This window comes from Motacilla alba, chromosome 17 (assembly GCF_015832195.1).
Source record: "Motacilla alba alba isolate MOTALB_02 chromosome 17, Motacilla_alba_V1.0_pri, whole genome shotgun sequence".
NCBI classification, from domain to species: domain Eukaryota; kingdom Metazoa; phylum Chordata; class Aves; order Passeriformes; family Motacillidae; genus Motacilla; species Motacilla alba.
The window spans coordinates 9,396,328-9,416,936 of NC_052032.1; the positions used below are offsets into that span (position 1 = coordinate 9,396,328).

A 20,609-nucleotide genomic window follows, 5' to 3' on the forward strand; every position below is an offset into this window, starting at 1 on the left:
TTCCCAGGAAGCCCAAGTGCAAACAGCCTGGACTAATTGATAGGCTGCAGGGAGGCAAATGGACCTGACTGGTTTCATTTCTGTGGAGTGAATAGGAGGCAGAAGGTAAACAAACAAAAGCTTCAATTTGTTTAAAACCTCTGGGCACTGAAAGCTCTCACATTGCTGGTAGCACAGAGAAAAGAGGGCCATTAGAATATCCAACATGACAGTGTCCCTTTAATTTGTTTCTGGGTCACAGATAAAGAATTGTCCTGCAGATATGAAAGGTAGGATAATAAACACATTCCATTCTCCCTCTTTCAGTAGCACTGACATTGTGCTTTCAGAAAACAAGTCAAAGAGTGGAAGGCATTATCTGAATCTCCTGGAGACTGGAACATGAGTGCCCATTGCATCAGGACCTTCATCTCTGAACTTCTTCCACTGGGGATTTGTACTGCTTTAGCTCAGGGATATTCAGTATTTGCTTAAATACTGAATTCATTGCACTGGAATCCATAGAAATCTGTGTCATTGCCACAGTCACCCTGAACGCTTTTCAACACATTTCTACCAAGTTTTGTTTCTGAGACAGATTTTTTTCTCTAGTTTAGACTGAACACTTCTCCTTGATTGCCAGAACATACTTTGAGCCATAATTCCTTTCACTGCAGATGGTTCACATGGCACCTGTGGACTTGGGTAATACCGAGGGTGCTGTGACGGGAAATCATGGGAGAGATGCCCCATCCCATCTCGTCTGTGCTGTCACCCCGTGGAAGTGGCTGAGCTTCAACACACATGGAGGAGCTCATGGCCTTTGGCTGGATGTTTGGAAGTTGTTTTGGAGGTTTCTTCCTCCCCTCCGAGTCGCAGCCTCGCGTGAGGCAGTTTCTCCAGGTGGTGACACTGTTGTTCCAGAGCGGCTCTGCTGCCGTGCTCTGCTGCTGCTCGCGGGGCCCAGGACCCTGCAGCTGAACAACTCGGATCCGTGGCTCTGTCTGGAGCACACACGGGCAGATGACATCGATTTCTAGATACTTTTTTCAAACTTTAGTTGCCATGGAAACAAGATTCCCTTTCTCCTCCATGCTGTCACTTTTCCTCAGCGCTGCACTCTGATGAGCAATAGGCTGTGTTTGTCCTCCCCACTCTCTTTTTCCCTGTGATATTCATGGCTCAGGCACCAGGGATCATTTCAGAGAGACTGGGGAAGCTCTGCTGCTTTTCCTGAGGTGTTCAGGTGTTCCCAGGCCTGGCACTCTGCCAGAAACTTTCTTGTCTTTATCTTCCTCCATAATTACAGTGGATCATATCTTCCCTGCAACATTTTTCAAAGCACCAAGGAAATTAGCTCCAGAACTAATCATGTCTTTATTTCCTGAATGGCTCCATGCAGTTCCCTGGCTCTGCAGGATGGGATTCACCCTGAGCAGCGTAACCTGTCCCTGTCCCTGCTCTTGTCCCTGTCCCTGTCCCTCCCTTCATTCCTGCCTCTGGCAAGCTCATCTCCATGGCATTCCGTGATGGCACAGCCTGGCCTGGCTGAGTACAGAAATTCACTTTGCATTTCCCGAGGAGTCCCGTGGAAAAGGTGAGGAGTGATGGCTACAGGTTGCTCCTGGACAGAGCCCATTTAGACACAAGGAGAAAAAATGTTTTGCTGTTCTTAGGGGTGGAGGAGGAGAACTTCATATCCCTTCCTAGGAAACAAGGGAGTGTCCCAGCTGGTGTGGCACTGGCTGTGACTGAGGGACACATGCTGGCCCTGCCCTCGGGGCCTCCGGGAACGAAGCCTTCCTTGATAATTAGCAACCAAGTCAAAAATAGTTAAGGAAGAACTGAATGACACTTAAGTCTGCCTGATAGAATTGAAATTTCCTGCAGGGTGACAAAATTCTGCTTTAAAGACAGTAAATCCACTGCTAATAATTAGGCAAGAAATAGTCATTGCTAAGACCCAAAAATAAGATCTGTCACTTGCAATGTCTGTCTTATTATTTTGAGGGATAAACCAACAGTGAACTTAATTTTTGCCTCCAGTTCCTGAAGGATCTTCTTTTTGGTTTCTGTCTTTCAATGTGAGTGTTTTAAGAGAATTGTCAGTTGTGCTGCCTCACATCACTTTCCTCAGCACCTCAGCCCAAAATCAGACACAAAGTACCAGCTGAGGTGGGAAAGGAAAGGGGTAAAGGTGGAGAAAAAGAGCAGCGAGTAGTCTTGCCTTGGTTTTCATTTCTCTCTGAGCTTTCTTAATCAAAAAGCTCTCTGATCTGTGTGTTCTGAAGGATGGAGAAAGCATGAAAGCCAGGCTGGTACTCCTGGAAATATCATATGTGTGTTATATTTATCCTTCCATTGTAATTTTTCTCCCTTTTTCCAAAGCTGTAAGTAGGAGGTGAATCAAACTGAAATAATCGTTTTCATAAATTCTGAGATGAGGATAAATGAACTTCATCTTCAGTATTTGCACAATGTCTGGCAAGTGAGTTGTCTAGGGAGGTAGATAGGGGAAAAGCAGGGCTGATGTATCATCTGAATTCCAGTTGGTATTCCCCACACCTTCACAAAAGTGAGCATTTTTGTTTGATTGCAGCTGTAATTATTGCTGAATACAAATGTTCCAATTTAAGCTGCAGAAATGTGGGGAAAGTCTTTGAAGCCAAGAGCATCTGCCTGGAACATGAGTTTCATATTTGAATGAGTAACTTTTACTGCAAAATTACACAATGAATCCCTACATTCAAAAGATAATAATATTTTTTTTACTCTAAACACATCATCTACCAACTGCTTTTTAAAATTTATTGGCTCGGCAGCTGGTTTTGTAGAAAATGTGTTAGTAAAAGCACACAAGGTTTGTCAGTGAAAATGAGGCAGCTTGGTGTTGGTACCTTCCTGCAGACTCAGAGCTGGCCATCAATGGAAAATGGGGTTCTCCCTTCCAGTATTTGCTCTGCCCCAGAGGTTTCAGGGGGAAGTGAGCAGGGAGGTGCCTGACACAGCAGGACATCCATGGGCAGCTCCAAGACCATAGATCAAAGTAGGGAAAGCAGGGATGAAACACACTCATGACCCAGTTTACTCTGCATCGTACCCAAAGGTGGACTTTAAAAGGGAGCAGTAATGTAAAGAGATTTATGGGGATGGTTTTCCCCTCTCCCCTGTGTGTTCATTGCTCATCCTGGGGAGCTCTGATACCTGTTTCACCAGGATTGGAGGGCTGGCAGAGGAATGAGCCCTTGAGCAGTAATCCTGGCTTTGCAGCTTATCTGGGCATAGTCAGTGTAGCAAATCACTTGGACAGCTCTGCCTTCACACCCTCGCTCTGTGCCTGCCAACCCTTCCATCCTGACAGCAGCTCCCACCTGCTCTCTCACCTCCAGCAGCCGGCCCTCCTTTCTCCCTCCTCGGACAGTGAGCTTGTGGGAGCATGGATCTGCCTGGGGACTGGCTTTGAAAGGCATATTCTCATTTCTGAGATTGGAAAGAATTAAATGAATCTCCTTTATACAAAAAAGTGCCTTTTTCCTGGAATGGAAGGGCACCATGGTTGATGCCAACTGTTCCTAGAGAGGTTTTGTGCCTGGTGTAACTGTACTGAGCCCAGTGACCCACAGGAGCTGAAGTGCTGCCCCACAGGAACAGCTCCAAAGGGCAGCTCTTGGAAGCTCCTGGGCTCCTTAGCCCTTGGCAAAACCCCAAGGCACCGGGATCAGGGTGTTTCAGAGTTTTGGACACAGCACACTGTCCCCTGGGCTGGGGAGTGTGTTGTGCCTGTTAAACAAGGAAACTGCTCCATGCCCCTGGAATCCTCCTGCGGGTGCCAGCCTTGCTTGGTGTCCCCGGGTCAGGCTGTCCCCAGTTCTGCTGTCTTTGGGTGGATCTTTGCTCTTCAAGGTTACTTGCATTCTCCCTGTGTCTCTGTTTCTGCATCTTTCATCCCTGATTGCTCAATTACCCTTCTCCTACCTTCCCAAGGAATATTTATCTGTCTTGCTGGGATGTGAAATGTTGACAGTATGATAATTACAGAGCTGGGAACAAATAATCCAGAGTAGTGTGGGCTTGTTTTAACAGGAGAACAAAAGAATCCAAATTGAAGAACCAAGTGATCCCTGAATAACAACTACTGTCGAAGTGTGGTTGTCATCTGGGCTCTTCCTGACTCTTGAATTCCTTCATCCTTTATTAATGTCCCACCTGTTCCCTGTCCGTGTTCCAGGGAAGTCATCAGTGCTAACTGGGGAATCCGGACCCAGACTTCCCAAGGTTTCTGTTACTTTACCAAGGGCTGGGAAGGGAATCTTCCCAGAACAGAAAAGGAAGAGTGAGATTCTGCAAGGAAGCAGTTAGCTGAAAATATCAGGGAGAATGTCCGGAAATGAGAGCTGCCAGTCCATGGAGTTCTTTCTCCAGGGCGGTGGGAGAAGACCCCGGGACCAAGGCAGTTTCAACAAGATAGGTAAAATCTTTATGAAAATGGAGCTCAAGCAGCAATCCTTTATTGGCCAGAGGTGGGAAAGGGATGAGATGTTTTGTGTTAATGTGTTCTGTTCCTGCTGCTTCTCTGTGATTTGCTGATACTCACACGTGTGAGATTTGCCACATTCATAATTAACCCCCAGCGCCTCTCGTTTGATGTAATTCCAGCTTTCCTGACCTGGCTAGACCCACACTGTCCCCTGGGTGACCTGGGGGACATCAGTGCATCTTCATCTGATTTTTCAGCTGGGCTGAGCTGGGTGTTTGCAATGACACTGCAGATCTGATTCATCTCTGGCCGTGGCAGGGCAGTGTTGCTAAGCAGCGCTTACAACATGAGCTGCTTCTCACATTCTGGGGCAGCTCCACGGCCTGGCTCCCAGACAGCCCCTCTCGTGATCCTGAGCGTGCAGCTCCGTGTTTATCCCCTAACAAGAGCACAGGTCTGACCACACAGTGTGGAGCAGCAGCATTGGAGTTTTTCTTGCCAGTTGCCTCTGGCCATGCAATGGGTTTGCAGCTATTTTGTGATTCCTTTGGGGTTTAGCCTAATTCCAAGACACTTTTTCCCAGAGGACCTTTCCTTATCCCTTTAGAATAAGGTTTTAGGGTGACATCAGTCACCCTAAGTGGTGGTTCCTTGCTCCTAGTGAGACATCAGGGGAGGTTTAGATGAGATATTAGGAGAAATTTCTTGATGGAAAGGATTGTCCAGTGCTGGAAGAGCCGCCCAGGGAAGTGGGAGAGTCACCATCCCTGGAAGTGGATGTGGCACCTGGGGCTCAGTGCTGAACAGGGTGGTGCTGCTGGGTTGATAGCTGGACTTGGTAATGTTAGAGGTCTTTTCCAACCTTAACAATCCCATGATCCTCTGATCTGCTTCTGCCCCTAGGGCTCACAGGGTGACTGGGAACAGCCCTGAAATTCATCACATTAAAGGGAGAAAAAGTCACCGAGGAGCTGTGCACCCACATAAAGAGTCTTGGGTTTAGAAGGAGAACACGCATTAATCTGTGCACCTCTAGGTCCAGAGAGGATAAACTCTCTTGGTTTTCCTTTGAAGTTCACATCTCTCCTGCTCCACAGGCTTTGGGAGACTGTTGCTCTCCTTTTCCCTTTCCCTGGAATTGCACTGGGCAAATCTTCAGAGCGAGCTGGGGTTTGCCATGTAAACGGAATGTGGAGGTGTTGGCTGCTAAACTTCAAAAGTGCCATTTCCTAAGGTTTCTGCAGGCTTCTCATAAGTTTGGGGGAGCCTTCAGCCTCAGGGCTGACGCTCTCTTGCCTCCCATGTGCCCAGGTTCAAACCAGCCCCGGGCAGGCCTGGTGTATCCTGGAAATGCACTTTGTGGGGAAGGGAATTCCAGAGGGGCCGTGTGCTCAGTCACCTGCACAGAGCCCTCCCTCCCACCTGGCAGGAGCAGAGCTGCAGGATGGCAAAGCAGCTTACAATGCCAAAGTTCAAATCAAAAAGAGCTGGCAGAAATAAATGATAGATGAAGTGTTTGAGGGGCTGCAGACCCTTCCAGCCCCGTGCCTCTAACACCGAACAAATGAAAAATATTTGATCCATAAAGGTCAGTGCTGTACAGAAATTCCCTTCCTGCCCTGCTGCAGTGCCAGGGACCACTCGGGGGATTATTTCTATTCTTGGGCTTCTGAGAGACACAAATGGGGCCTAAACTCAGCCTCAGGGTTGTTTTGGGCTCTGCATTCCTGGGGTAGCTCCATGCAGTCGTGTTCTACAGAGAGAAGGGTAAAAATGTGCACTTAGATGTCTTTACCTCATAACAAATGGTATCAGATGTTCCCCAAAAAACATTTCTGTTTCATTTTGAAAGCTGGGACTAACATTGGTAATTGTAGAAATGGATAAACTCACTTGTTTGGAACATTTATGGCTATAAAAGGATGCTTAGTGTTGGCACAGCTCTACTTGTTTCACAAATACAAATATTAATTATCCATTCAGTGGAGCCTCAATAAGAGGGTATTTCCATGTGCTGTGCAGGAACAGAAAAAAACCCAAACTGATTCCAGAATTAAATTAAGTTTAATATAAAAAGTAAAAATTGTAAAGCCCAGAACAAGGATGGGTCTGGTAGAAAAGATTTACTCCCAGTTTTCTACCTTATCCCTGACATAGCAGAACACATGGAGACCTGGGATGAAAGGCTGCATTGCACACTTGTACTCTCAGCAAACACTTATTTATAGCAGTTTCCTTATGATGAGTAGTGAAAAAATTCCCAATGTCCTCCCGTGTCCCCCAGAGCTGAGATTTGCTTGAACTGGAACAAAAAGATGTGGAAGAACTAGAAAAATATCCCCATCTGTTCAGTTCTGTGGGGGTTGTTTTGTGTGGGTTTGGGGTAAGAGAAGCCAGGTCTGTGTCTGTGCTCCTGTCTGACCATCCCAGTGCCCCCCCAGAGCCCTCCCAGAGCCCCCCCAGAGCCCCCCCAGAGCCCTACTCTGCCCCAGCCTCTCCCTGTTTTCCTGGCTTAGAGAACACGGGGAGCTGCCAGGACTTTTCCACAGAAAGCTGCTCGTGAGGCACCCAGCCTGATTTATTGATATATCATTTTTAAAATTTCATCTCCATTGTGTTTCCATGGTGCTGAATTTTTACCTTTATAACTTTATCCTGTGGGTTCTCTGCGAGTGAACATTATTGGTGTGGGAGTCAGCTCCAGACACAAGACTTGCATCATTTCTTTGTGTTTAATAAAACAGGAGCTCCAGATTTTGCTGTCATTAACACTCTGCTCAGTTTTGTCCCCCTCCCTTTTTCTCTCTCCTTTCTAGTTTTTTTTCTTGTTGCCCCAGGGCGTGTGGAATTCTACAGTTCCTGCATCTCAAAGGCATATGGTGCTGATGGGTTTGCACATATGCTTTAAAAATATTATAACACCAAAAATATTCAAACATTACAATAGAATACAAGATTATTTCCAGGTTCTGGAGCAATTGAAAATGCCAAATTTGATAAGGAAGAAAAATGTAAATGAGAGTCCCACCTTCCTCAGTCTGCAGTGAGATGATGGCATTGGAGTTTGGGTTTGTCAAATATGTAAGAAAAGGGCCCAAATCGCAGCAGATTTAATTGTGCTGGTTTGAATTGTGCCATCCTGCTTTAGCTGAAGTTGCCGTGGCTGTGATTAAGCCATTCCTCAAAAGGATTTGTTTTGTTTTCTTCTGCCCTCGTTCTTTGTGTCTTGTTATGACTTCAGTCAGCTCTTGTGATTAGAGCGATTGTACTCCGGGCTCGGAGATGTCAGAGGCAAAACAGCAGAAACAAAGCAAGAAAAGCAACGCCCTTGCCCTTGGAAAGTGAAGTCAGTGCTCGCTGGGAGCTCTGCGTGTTCCCAGAGAAGCTGTGGCTGCCCTGGATCCCTGGATCCCTGATGCCAGGCTTGGGGCACCCTGGCATGGTGGGAGGTGTCCCTGCCATGGCACTGGGTGCTGTTGAAGGTCCTCCCAAGCCAAACCACTCTGTGATTCCATGGTTCACACCTTTTTCTTGCCAGGCTTGAGGAGTTCTGTGCCACATTGCCCTGTGGGTTTTCAGGGAGTGCATGGGGCCGTACTCCTGACCACAATGATTGTCTCTAAAGAGCCTAAAAGATCTCCTCTTGCTCAGACCTTAGGCTGTGCAGGGATGAATTTATATAGCTGCTACCTCTCCTTCCACTGTATAAGGTATTTCAAGATTTATTCTAACTGAAGGGATTCTTGGGCTCTGCAGATTTCTATTTTTTGTCATTTCATAGAGACTATTACCTTCTGAATGAAACCTTTCTCAGTTACTAGTTTAATCTTTGCTACGATATTTTTACTGGTGGTGAATGCTGCCCACACACAGGAAGACACAATTCTGCCCTAGACAGCTCTCAATATAAACTCAAGAGTGTATAAAGAACACACATGCAAAGGGCAGCACTTTAATTGCTGGAACTGCCAAGAATGCAGCTCAGCTAGAGGAGCAGGCAATGCTCAGAGGGTGGGATTAGCCTTGTTTGTCTGGAGATCAGAATCAAATGTTGTTTAAAGTCATAAATGAAGAAGAAATGGATCACGTCCCTGTGATCTCACTAGGAAAGCTCGGCGGTCACACCCCAGGTCAGAATCTCTCTCTTGTATTTTCACAGACAAATTTCTGTCTTTTTTCCTACCCCACCTAAAAATTACAGAAGGTATTAATTCACACATTAGGCTTTCTGATCTCCGGTGTGCACTATGGAGGTGCAAAGTATCACTATAGCAGCATAATTTATCAGCATTAAAATCTCTGACATCTCATTCTCCCAAGCAAGCTGGCAATGAAAATGGAAAATGGCTCCGTGTGATCTCCTTCTGGTGGCAACAAATGTAAAAACAATGGCAAACAGAAGTAATGTCTTGCTACAACCCTAAATTCTAGTTTCCAAATCCTGCATGAATCATGGAACATTTGTGGAGATGTGGAATACACAGTCGAGGAAGAAAAATGTCACCATTGGTTGTAGAAGGCATTTGGGTTTTTGCTTATCAATGCCCTGTCCAGAGCTCAAAGCTATTCCTGGAGTGAAGAAGGGGCTTGATAAAACGAGGACATATTTGTGGGTGGGCTGGCAGTGGTAAAGGAACCCCAATCTCTCATTCCTGGGCCAGAACCTTCTCACCAGCAGAGTTCAGGGCAGTATCAGGTGTTTGGCCAGTCGTGTACTTTGGATTTTCCCTTCACAGCAAATATTGGCCAGTGTCCATAGCAGGAGGCAAGCAGGGCTGGTCCAGTCAGAGGAACAAGAGCACGGGGAGTTGATAGGGTGAGTGTGGGGCTGATACCACACTGATACCACGAGTGTGGGGCTGATACCACGTTGATACCATGAGTGTGGGGCTGATACCACACTGATACCACGAGTGTGGGGCTGATACCATGAGTGTGGGGCTGATACCACGTTGATACCACGAGTGTGGGGCTGATACCATGAGTGTGGGGCTGATACCACACTGATACCACGAGTGTGGGGCTGATACCACGTTGATACCATGAGTGTGGGGCTGATACCACACTGATACCACGAGTGTGGGGCTGATACCACGCTGATACCATGAGTGTGGGGCTGATACCATGAGTGTGGGGCTGATACAACGCTGATACCATGAGTGTGGGGCTGATACCACGCTGATACCACGAGTGTGGGGCTGATACCACGCTGATACCACGAGTGTGGGGCTGATACCATGAGTAGGAGGCTGGCTAAGGTCTGAGTACTGAGGGAAATATCTTAACAATGCTCTAGATAATGCAAATCCTCAAATTTGCTTTTCACAGCCATGTTTCTCTGTACTATAAAATTCTCTAAAGGTATTTCTCAGGGACGGAACCCTTTTGAAAAGGCCTTTGTTATCTCCCACGTTGGCTTTGTGCAGTATGACAGAGTGTACAATGTGATGGCCTGTGTGTTATACCTCCTGCTATTTGAGTCATGCAAATAGCTCCCGGAGAAATATTCAGTCCACACAGATGCATGTTACATACCTCGTTTGTAAGTAAAGTGGCACTTGATAAATGCGAAACACCTTTGGTTATCTAGATGTTTGAAATTCTTGGTGCACTTACGAACAGGGAAGTCACTTCCATAATAAGAGCCGCACAGAGTGCCCAGGGAGATTTTGCAGCTTGAGAAAGACATAATGCGAGCCGTGAATATCCGAGGTGGGGAAGGAGTGTTTAAATGGCATGAACAAATGACAGGCTCCATAGAAGTTAGGCTGTGATTATCGCCCTGCAAGACGTATTAAAGGTATTCATTTGTAAAAGTGAGCTGCTAAGGATCCATTCCTGTATGCTGAGTGGAGAAACTCCTGAGGCTCCTGCCTGGAGCAGAGGGTGCGCTGTGGGCACGGCTGGGATGCTGCTCTGGTACTCTCAGGCTTCCTTCCTCACACGTGTCGGGATCTGTGCTTGCTCCGTGGCTATCTTTCCCCTTTCCTGGGGCTGGGGAAGGGAAGCGGTGTAACCTCACTTGTGCGGGGATTTGCCGAGCTGTTGATGTGGAGCTGATCTGTTTCTTTAGTGTGACGGTCCATAGAAGGAACACGCCTTCAGGCTTTGCCCCAAAATCCTGGTTTCTCTTTAAAATGCCCCCCCACTTCCTCGGCCAAAGTGCTTGACCCTCTCGCACCATTCTCATACACTGTAGATGCCGGCCAGCACAGGAGTATAATGCTTTCATTGCCTTATTTAGCGGAGAGATTAAATGTAATGTTCAGATTATGTAGAACATTAACTCCTAACAATAAGCAAATAACACATTAGAAGCTTTGCTATTAAAACGTTCGCTGCCGGCTCTGCCGTGGAGCTCTCCAGGAGCCGTGACTTATGTTCCGCGAGGGAGGAGGCTCGGCGGAGAAGGAGCGAGCCGGGGTCTCTCTCTTGCCGAAGGTGGTGCCCGTACCCCGAGCCCACGGGCGGTGCTCGGCCGGGCCGTATGGAGCTCCATCCGCGTACCCGAAGGAGCTGAGCCCGGCCGTGCCGGCATGGCCGCGGGCCCGGGCGGCTCGGAGCAGGTAACGGGGCCGCGGTGCCCGCGTGTGCCGGCCCGGCGTGGGTGGCGTCTGGGCTGGGACGGCCGGACCCGCGGCCAGCCCCTGCTCCCGTCAGAGCCGCGATGTGCCAGTCTCGTCTTTCAGACGGGAATTTTATGGGAGCTGATGGTTGCCAGGGCAACGGAGGCTTCGGGGAGTCTGGCGCGCCGCAGCCCGGCCTGGGAGCGCCGGGAGCAGATGTTGGCTGACGCCAGGCGCTGCCAGCGCCGCTCATGCGGGAGCTGCCGAGGACGCTGTGCCCGGCTGCACGGGCGGCTCCGCTCCCGCTCCCCGCTCCCCTTGCCTTGTAATTTAGTATTCTTGTCTCACCCCACAGGGGTTCCTCAGCCGTCGGCTTAAAGGCTCCATCAAAAGGACAAAGAGCCAACCGAAGCTCGATAGGAACAGCAGCTTCCGGCACATTTTACCTGGCTTCAGGAGCGTGGACCATGAAAGGTAAGGGGACGTTTCGCGGAGGGTGTGGGAGAGAGGAGGATATTGATTTTCCAGCTCTTGTTAAGATCTTGCTTATCTTATTCAGAGCAAGGGCTGCATCTCTGATAGAAGTAGACTTGGTTAATTGCAAGAGGGGTAGTTCTAATTTGTTGTTGAGGGTACGGTGCAAGCCCTCCCTTTTCAGGTTAAATTCCAGGTGCAGAGACTGTTCTGCTTTCTTTTCCTCAATAAATCCTAAATTGAGGCACCGGCGTATAAATAGCACAGAGATGCAGCAGCCAGAGCCGACTGATGCAGGTGAGGGAGGGAGGGGAGGGATGCTCCCGCACTGGACTGCACCGATCGCAACTGGGTTACACACGGTAGGAACAATACCGTGGAACAATAACAGCCGTAATCTCCCCAAATCCCTGTCTCCCCCTCGCACGCAGCCGTCTCCATCCTGCCTTGTCTGCCGACATTACAGGGAGATGGAGCCTCGGCGTGTGGCCGGAGCTGCTGCTTCTGCCCGAGCCATGACAGGAGCTCAGCCCAGGAGGGATGTGTTGCAGGGAATGTGCAGATGGATCTGATAAAGCATTTCACGTGGGATGGCCAGTATTGGAGCAAATTGCGAGTAGAGAAATGAGATCTTTGAGATTCTTCAGCTGGTTAGAAAGTAGAACAGCTCTTTGGTGGATTTGTGTGCGTTTATGTCTGTGTAGATTATGTTAGCATGAGCATGAGACAGGCACAGCTCAAGGTAAATTCATGTGTAAATTCACATGCAGATCAAGGTCATGGTTGGGGAAGACAGATTCCTTTACCAACCACGAAACAGTGATTTTCTTCCAAAAGGAAGATCTTTCAACCTTGCACAAATAATTTTGGGGAGTGAAATATTGAAGTGCTAGGAAGAGTCTGTCTGAAAATTCCATCAGGCTGGACATACCCTGATGTAACCAGTTCAGGGCAGAGCAGTTTAATGCACCAGGATGGTACTTGAGTAAATGCTTCACTTTGAAAAGCAATGACAACTTACTTTGTTTTAGCTGTACTTATTCATTGGAGGGGCCGTGAGCTTTTGAAGCTCACAAACAACAATTGTCAATCTGGATTTTTTCCTTACCTGACCAATTGCAGCCTCCTAAGCTTTTTTTTTTTCCTGGATTCTGCAAGTGAAATGATTGTGCTGGTTAGTGCCAGTAAGATTTCAGGGATTACTAGCTGGGCAGACAGAGTTGGTTTGATTGCTGTGCTGCAGTTTTCCCAAACGCTCGAAGTAGGGCACTGTGTTCCAGAGGGAAGCCAGCAGAGCCGGGTGGCCGGGAATGAGCCCACGGTGCTGCTGATTGCTCCAAGAACAGGCAGATTAGGCAAGGTTCCCCTTCTACCTGGATGAGTTTTGTTTCGTTCTGTGACTTGGCAGGATAGGACACGGGAATTAACTGTTCTGGCCAGCCCTGCAGCCAGAGTCATTTTCCCAAATTAAGCTTTGTAATTTCCCTGTCCTCCCAGCACAGCAGCCCCGGAGCTGGCTGTGCTTCCTGAGACCCAGATGTACTGCAAGTTCTCCTTAAAGAGGCTCGGGGAATCCTGGAGTGCATTTGCAGTGTAGAGCTTAAAGGGTGGATTACAGGATAGGTGGCACTTGGCAGCCTCGAATAACCAAGGATTTGCTTATTTGAGTATGAGAAACTGAAAATGAATTATGCCTCTCATGCCCAAGACTAGACCTTCTGTAAGGCAGGCATCTCTCAAAAATGCACTTCCTCTGTGATCCACAGACATCCCTGAGCTGCAGGACACTGGGACTCAGAGGCTTTTGACAGCAGGCTCTTGGTCCCTCGCTGCCATGGCAGTGTCAGATCTGTCAGGTGAGCAGGAGTCCTCTGCAGGAGGGCTTGGCCTTAGGGACTGTTGCTCTCAGAAAGGTGAAAGCAAAGCAGCAGCTGGGCCTCTCAGTCAAGCAGCGAGGCTTTGGTTACAGAAGATAATTTTATCTTTCTGAACATTCCCATCCCATTGTATGTGCACAATGTATATGAAAGAGCTCAGGTCTCTCAGATCATTCTCGTGCATTTGCTGCTGTGCTTTTCTTGCTTGTAATCCAAGAACTGGTTCAGAGAAGCATTTGGTATTGGAATATTCACCTCTTAAATATTTGATTCTTGACTCCATCTTGTATCGAAGCTGATTGTTCAGGAACCACTCCTCTGCTCTGGAAGTCACCATTATAACAGTGCTCTGTTCTGGAGCGTGGGCCAGTTTTTGTGGGAATGCCACGGCAAAATGAATAGTGCAGTAAATTCAGTCAAAACACTCCAGGTTGAAATATTGAGCTACAGTAGATGGTAAATGCTTCTGTTACTTGGCTTCTTTGTATCTAAATTGGGGCTGTTGCTGCCTCTTAGTGCCTTTTTTCCCCCTTCCTTGCATGTCCTGTTTATCCTGCAGATGAATATTTGAAATACATGAACTGTGCACATGCATGTTCAGGCAGATAATGACACGGATGTGGTTTGTGTGTGGGGCAGAGAATGTAAACAGATATATTTCACTGAATTACTGTGGGGTGCACAGGGATGGATTTGGCCAAATTTTGCCAGTCTTGTGCATTCTGGTTTTTTCCTGTTACATTAACAGTAATACAATTGCTGATGGTAAAAGAAGCAAAATCACAGCAAGTGTAACTCACCTTCTGTATGAGGTGCATTAATGTGGTACAATCAGAGTATGTAAATATGAGATCTAAAGGAGGATTGTGGAACGAGTGTTCTTTCTCTTTGCTGGCTGGTTATTTGCTTGTTAGAGCTAAAAAGAGTTCCAAGAAGTGGCTTTTTGCTAACAATGTCTCCTGCCTCCTGATTTATTACAGCAGCTCACTAAGTTCTTATCGTGGAGCAGTGAATGCTTGGCTTTGTAGTGGCCTCTGGAATCAGCCACAAATCAAGCATTTGGCAGATGGATTTTTCTTAATTGGACCCACATTTCTCCTACAAAACTTGTGATGGAGAAAATTTCTGGGTTGGCCATGGAGCACGGGGCGTAGAGCCAGAGAAGGGAGAGAAGGTTGTTCTGCTGCAGTAGGTAATTATTGGTGGGGATGTATTGCTGATGATTTTCTGGTAGTGGCAAAGGTGATTTTACACCAGCACGGAGAGGGCAGGGCCACAGTAACACTGCGTGGACAAGTGCATTCAGATAGTCTTGATTTGGTGAAAAATGGGTACTCTGGGTAACTGTGTGTTCTGATGGAATCCCTGAACTGATCAGTGCTGGAGACACCTTTCCTCAGTGCACCTAGAATCCAGTTAATGCTACAGGACTCTAGAGTACCAACATTTGTGATTATTTTGCAAGGTTGTTGTTTTTGTTTTTTATAATTCCAGGAGATAACATTCTATTTAAGCTTTTATTGGCACTACAAAAGCCTGAGCATATGGTTGATTGTTAAATGAGCCTCAGCCTTGGAAAGGGTACAGCCCTGCATTAATAACAGCAGCAACTTGCACTACTGAGACTTCCTCTTTAAACTCCTTTTTGTCTTTAGCCCATCCAAAATTTTGGCTTCTAACCCCCAGAGGGAAGAGGAATCATACAAGTTGTGCTGCAACACATTTAGTTTTTGCTCTAGTGCCCGTGCTGTCTGTTGTAGGAGCTTTCCATGTGCACAAAGCTTGTTTTGGTGCACCAGGAGCTGATGCTGCTCCTGCAGCAAGCTTAGCTTGGGAGTCCTTGGAGACCTAATTTGTTTATTCCCAATAAACCTGATATGCCAAATATTTTTAGGCAGGGTGAAATTGGTCAAGTTTGCTGAGAATCTGGTGAGTGCTGCGTGGTGAAGGAGGAAGTTGCTCTATTTCCTCTGGAATTGGAAAGAGGAATGACTCACCCTGCAGAAGTAGGACACTGGCAGACCCCAGAACCACGGAGGGCTTGCAGATCTGTGTGAGCAAGTGCTGGAGAGCTGCTGCCTCTTCTGGCTCCTGCTTAAATGGTATTATCTAGGGAAGCTGGCTGAGCAGGGAAACCTACAGCAGAGGGAACCCCCAGCAGGGTGGCCCTGACACCTCACTACACACAGCCAGGCTGTGGTTTTGAGTGTAATGAAGATATTGAGGAAACACTGTGCGGTTTGTCTAGGGAACCATCCAGCAGTGACTGAAATGCAGAATAAAACATCTTGCACAGCCAGGCACATCCAGCAGTCCCTCGTGTGACATTCCACGTCATTCATGCCGGGGGTGCTGCCTGTCCTCACTCCCCCCACATCAGGGAACAGATTTCAGCAGAAAAATCAAGATTCAAGGACAGTCTCAGAATTCAGACTGGCCTCATGCAGGCCCTGCATTTATACCAAGGCTGCTTTGTCCTGGAATAAACAAATCAGCCTTTTAATGGGGTTCCTTTGCAAAATATTTCTTGAACCAGAAAGTTAATTACTGGTCTCTAATTAGTGGCTGTGTTAAGAGGCTGGAGTAAAATCAGACAGAGCTGCTTTGAAGGAGAGATGCAGGAAGAAATTACCATTTCTCTCCATAAACTGTGATGTTCCTCATCTTCTTCTCATGGTATCAGGAAGTTTAGACATTTTAAAAAGGAGAATGTTGTTAATGGAAAGAGGGCATTTTGAAAGGACTTTGCTGGAAGGCATTGAGAGAATCGTAATAACTCCAAGAGGGACAGAGATGGGTTGAAAGCAATGTGGGGCCTTTCAGCATCTCCCAAGGCAGCAGCAAGGTCCCAACTGTTCCTCCTGTTAATTTGACTTTTGCAGATATCTCTGAACTTGTGTCAGAGGCTGCCTGAGGTAGATGCATTCCCATTCTCAAAGGATACAGAAACACTTTCCTTTATCCTACACATCCAAACCAGCTTCCTAATTGAACAGGAGGTCATGCCTAAAGCTTTCAGTAAAGACTGCATTAGCTCCCGGTAATTCTTCATGTCATAATAAACATCAGGGGAAGGACTAAGAGGCTGGAATGATTTTCATAGAATCATAGAATCATGGCAGAATTTTCACAGCCTTTTTCCCAGTCCTGCACTCGCTGCTTCCTGACAGCCCCGTGCCCACGGGGTGCAGCCGGCGCGTTGCCTCGCCTCGGAGTCACCGAGCAAAATTAGAAAATCCTTCCTGCTCCGGCATATGCAGCACTGCTGGGATAATTGGCTTCATGCATCTTACAATTAGCTTGCAAAAATATGTTTTGCATCCCTGACCTTTTCTCTATACGCGAGGCCATTGTTTCCCTGTCCTGCTTAATTACAAAATAGAGCGTTGTGTGAGGAGAGAGATGACATCGTTGGATCGTCGGCTCTAATTTGACGAGACATCGTAATGGGGAGTTTTCATACCGAGGGCACTGAATTAGTGTAGCGTGAAGCCACATTTCTGCAAACCTACTAAATAAGGAGAAGTTAATTTTCTGCTCTATCTTTTTGACGTTTGTAATCAAAGCATTGTATTCCAGCTGCAGATGGTTAGCACATGAGGGATGTTTGGGAAATGCCGACAATCGCGAGGCACTGTCTGCGCGGCCGAGGAGCAGGTTGATTCATGGATACGAGGATGCTCGCTTTCCTTTTGCTGCCTCCCAGCCTGAATGCACATTATTGACTCGTGTGGCCACTGCCTGGCAGCTGGGAGGTGGTGCTGCAGCAGCTCACACCTCAGGGTACAAGCAGAGAGCTCCGCTGGTGTCCCTGGAGCACAGACTGAGCCAGGGGGACAGTTCCGCTGCGCTGCGGCCCCTGGTGTCGTGATACTCTTCAGGTGGAAGACAGATCCTGCTACTCCATTGCATCCACATTTTGTTTCCAAACAGACCATTTATTCTGACTTTGCCCTGGTGAGGTTTTCATGTGCATGAATTTCAGTGCAATTACATTAGCATTACTCTTCATGTCAATAACCTCAAAGGAAAAAAAGAGAAAGAAAATGCCATCACTGCAGCTTTTCTACCAGAGGATGCTTTCTGTTCCTTCTAGACTCTTCTCTGCTTTTCTAATTATCATCTCTTTACAATAGATACTGAGATACTTCTGTTCCAGGCTGAAAGATCTCCCTGCTGTGGGCAAGGACACCTCCCACAGCCCTGAGCAGCCTGGTCTGTGGAAGGAGGTGGAATGAGATGAGCTTTAGGGTCCCTTCCAACCCAAACCAGCCTGGGATTCTGTGATTCTGGCATGCAGTGAAAACTGCTCCTGATGAAACCGTCACTGGTACACTGAGAGGAGCAGTCCTGCTCTCCCCAGCCCATTGCTCCCTGCCCTCATGTTCCCCTTCCCATCACACGATCTCGGGAAGGGCAGCAAGTGGATTCCATGGGAAATGATGATTTAAGGGGTGATTTTCTGTTTGGTTGGGGCACTGAACCAGCTCCAGTAGCTGCAGAGAAGTGGGAAGATGGCAGAACAGGGACTTTCCCTGTTTCTGGCATGTGCAGCTGTGTTTGATGGGATGTGACTGTCCTCTCAGTTTCTGCCCCTCGTGCTGTGTGGCCCTGGGAGAGGGATGTCCAACTGGCATCTGCCTCCAACTTCCATCTTCCCTGGAATTTCCCATCTCCTAGGAGAGATCCATTGCACGTTGGCTCAGACTTTGCTGTCCTCTACTCTGTCATTTCTAGTGGCAATTAGTTTTAGCAATAAATGGTTTTCTCTCTTGGAAGGAAGGAAGGAAGGAATGTTTTTAAAATCTTCTCAAACCAACTTCCTCTCTGTTCTTTATTGAAACCTTGCAAGACCTCGACAGGAAAATCTGTGTGAGGGATAAAGAGTTGCAAGTGAGCGTGGAAGTGAGGTGGGGAAGGGTTCCAAGCCTTTGTTCAGAGCTGGGAGACGCCGAGGTTTGACGTGTGTTCCTTGTTATCCCAGCTCTTATTGCAGTGCTCAGGCCCTGAAATCCACTGATTGTAGCTGGAGGCAGCAGCTGGAGCTGGAGTCACTGCTGGCTCTGACTCGTACAGAGCGCTGCCTGTAATGATGCTCAGGACTTGTGAGTAGCAAATAACTCTGTCAAGTTCATCCATCAGCTCAGAGGGAAGGAAAAACCAGATTGAGGAAAAAATCTGCTTCCTCCTTACCATGTTCTTTAATAAAACCTTAGGCTATAGAGCCTCTGGAAAGGTTATTAATGAGATTTCAAGTAGTTTGTTCACCTATGGATAGTTTATGATAGTGATATCATGATGTTTATCTGGTTGGCAGTGTTGAAAATTCAAATCTTCAGTACAACTGCAGAATGTCTCACTTAGGCTCTCTTCCACACAATTCAGGTGTGGTGTGATAAAAAAAAAGGAAGAAACTGATTTTAATTGAATTAAACCAATGCATTTTAGCTGGAATTAAAATGTAATTTGTTTAAAAATACTGAACTGATTTGAACTAAAGCCAGAAATATGAATTTAGCTTTAATCCACGTGTGTTGTATAAGTAATTATATGAGAAAGGGCTGTGGCATGCCTTGTGTGTGATTGATAATGGGCAGGAGGGTGGCATTCCCTCATTCCGAGGGATGGAAATGCAGGAGGAATTAGAAAGGCAGAGCCATTCCATCGGGCTGTGCCCTTTGCCCACGTTTACAGGTGTCTCTGGGATGAAGCTGCCCCCCAGTCCAGGGGGGGTTTCCCATGTGCCCATCCCAGCCCCCAGCGCTGCCTCTCTGCGGGAATCCCAGTGCAGAGCAGGCCTGCAGCAGATCCCAAATGATTTCCGTAACTCAGCTCCATGTACCTTGAATTATTAATATTTTGCTGTCCTGGCTGTGTGGGGAGATTTGTTCCATTAGGGATGTGTTTGTTGCTGTATAGTAGCACTTTAGGTGATGGGAGTCCAGGGAGAGAGAGAGAGGGATTTATTTGTTAAATTCTTTTGGTGAGAGCAGAGTTTTTACCAGTGCCTGGCTCTGAGGATTGGAAGGAAGGGCCCGGGGCTGTTGTTGCTCATCCTGGAGTCTGGTGTTTATCCTCTGCCTGGGCATAATCCCCTTGGGCAGCAAGCCACCCAGTGCCATCAGGGTGTGAACGGTTTCTCTCATGACATGGCAGTGTCCCTGATTTCCCTGGATCCGTCTCCTGCCTTTCCCCAGTGCTCCCAGGGAAGGTGGCAGTGGGAGCTGTTTGTGCAGTGGCCGTGTGGGTGACCCAGGGCTGCTCCAATGAGGTGTAATCACTGAGTGACACAGGGCCAGTGCAGCGGGGGCCTTGCAGGGCGCTGGGCACCCCGAGGCTCCCAGTGCTGTCCCTGAACAGGATATTCACCCACAGAGGCTCTGCAGGAACCTCTCCAGCTCCCCTGAATTAATTATTCACTGATCATCACTCCGACCTTATGGATTAGGGAGCAGGGTTGGCAGGGGGTGGATGGAAGATGGAGCAATTTGGATTGCAATTAGTATTTCATTTCTTCCCTTGCTCCCTGTTTGCTGAAATTGGAGATTGCGTGTTAGCACCAAGCAAGGATTTACATCCCAGCAGTGGAAGTTCCCCGTGCACCAGAAACCAGCAAATCCACTGCAGTCCTTAAGCTTCCCCAAGGGATCAAATACTCAATTGGGGAAGTTGAAATATCAGGGGAACATGTTTTGCTTAGGAAATGGTGTGAGGGAGCAGCAGTGCCTGGTCTGCCGGAGCAGGGACTTCACCAGCCATGTCCTACCCTCACAATTCCAGCATTTAGATGTTGTCTCCATCCTGAGGGAATGGCGCTAAGCTCTGCCAGGGAAGATTCAGGCTGGATTTCAGGAAAAGCTTCTTCCCCCAGAGGGTGGTGGGGCACTGAATAGGCTCCTCCAGGGAATGGGCACAGCCCCAAGGCTGCCAGAGCTCCAGCAGTGTTTGGACACTGCTCTCACACACAGGGTGGGATTGCTGGGGTGTCTGTGCAGGGCTGGGGTTGGACTGGATGATCCTTGTGGGTCCCTTCCAGCTCAGGACATTCTGTGGTTCTGTGAGCCCTTATCTCTCGTCTCCCCTTGCCGCTCCTTGCCAGGAATCCTCTCTGGGAGAAGGGACACCTGTCAGGGTGAGCAGCCCCAAGGCCACCCCCGGCCCACCAGGGCTGTCCCGCTCACAGACAGTGGCAGTGGAAGTTTAGTCATCACAACAGTTAGCAAGAGTTGGGAACTC

The 20,609-nt window shown here is 47.8% G+C and overlaps 1 protein-coding gene across 1 annotated transcript in view; it reads left to right on the plus strand.

The window, feature by feature from the left end:
• The window catches only part of LOC119709136 (DAB2 interacting protein), a 129,301-nt gene that overhangs the window by 21,523 nt on the left and 87,169 nt on the right, over nucleotides 1-20,609 (plus strand). The window contains 1 exon segment of the mRNA XM_038156523.1: nucleotides 11,378-11,496. Coding sequence (XP_038012451.1) covers nucleotides 11,378-11,496 — 119 coding nt within the window.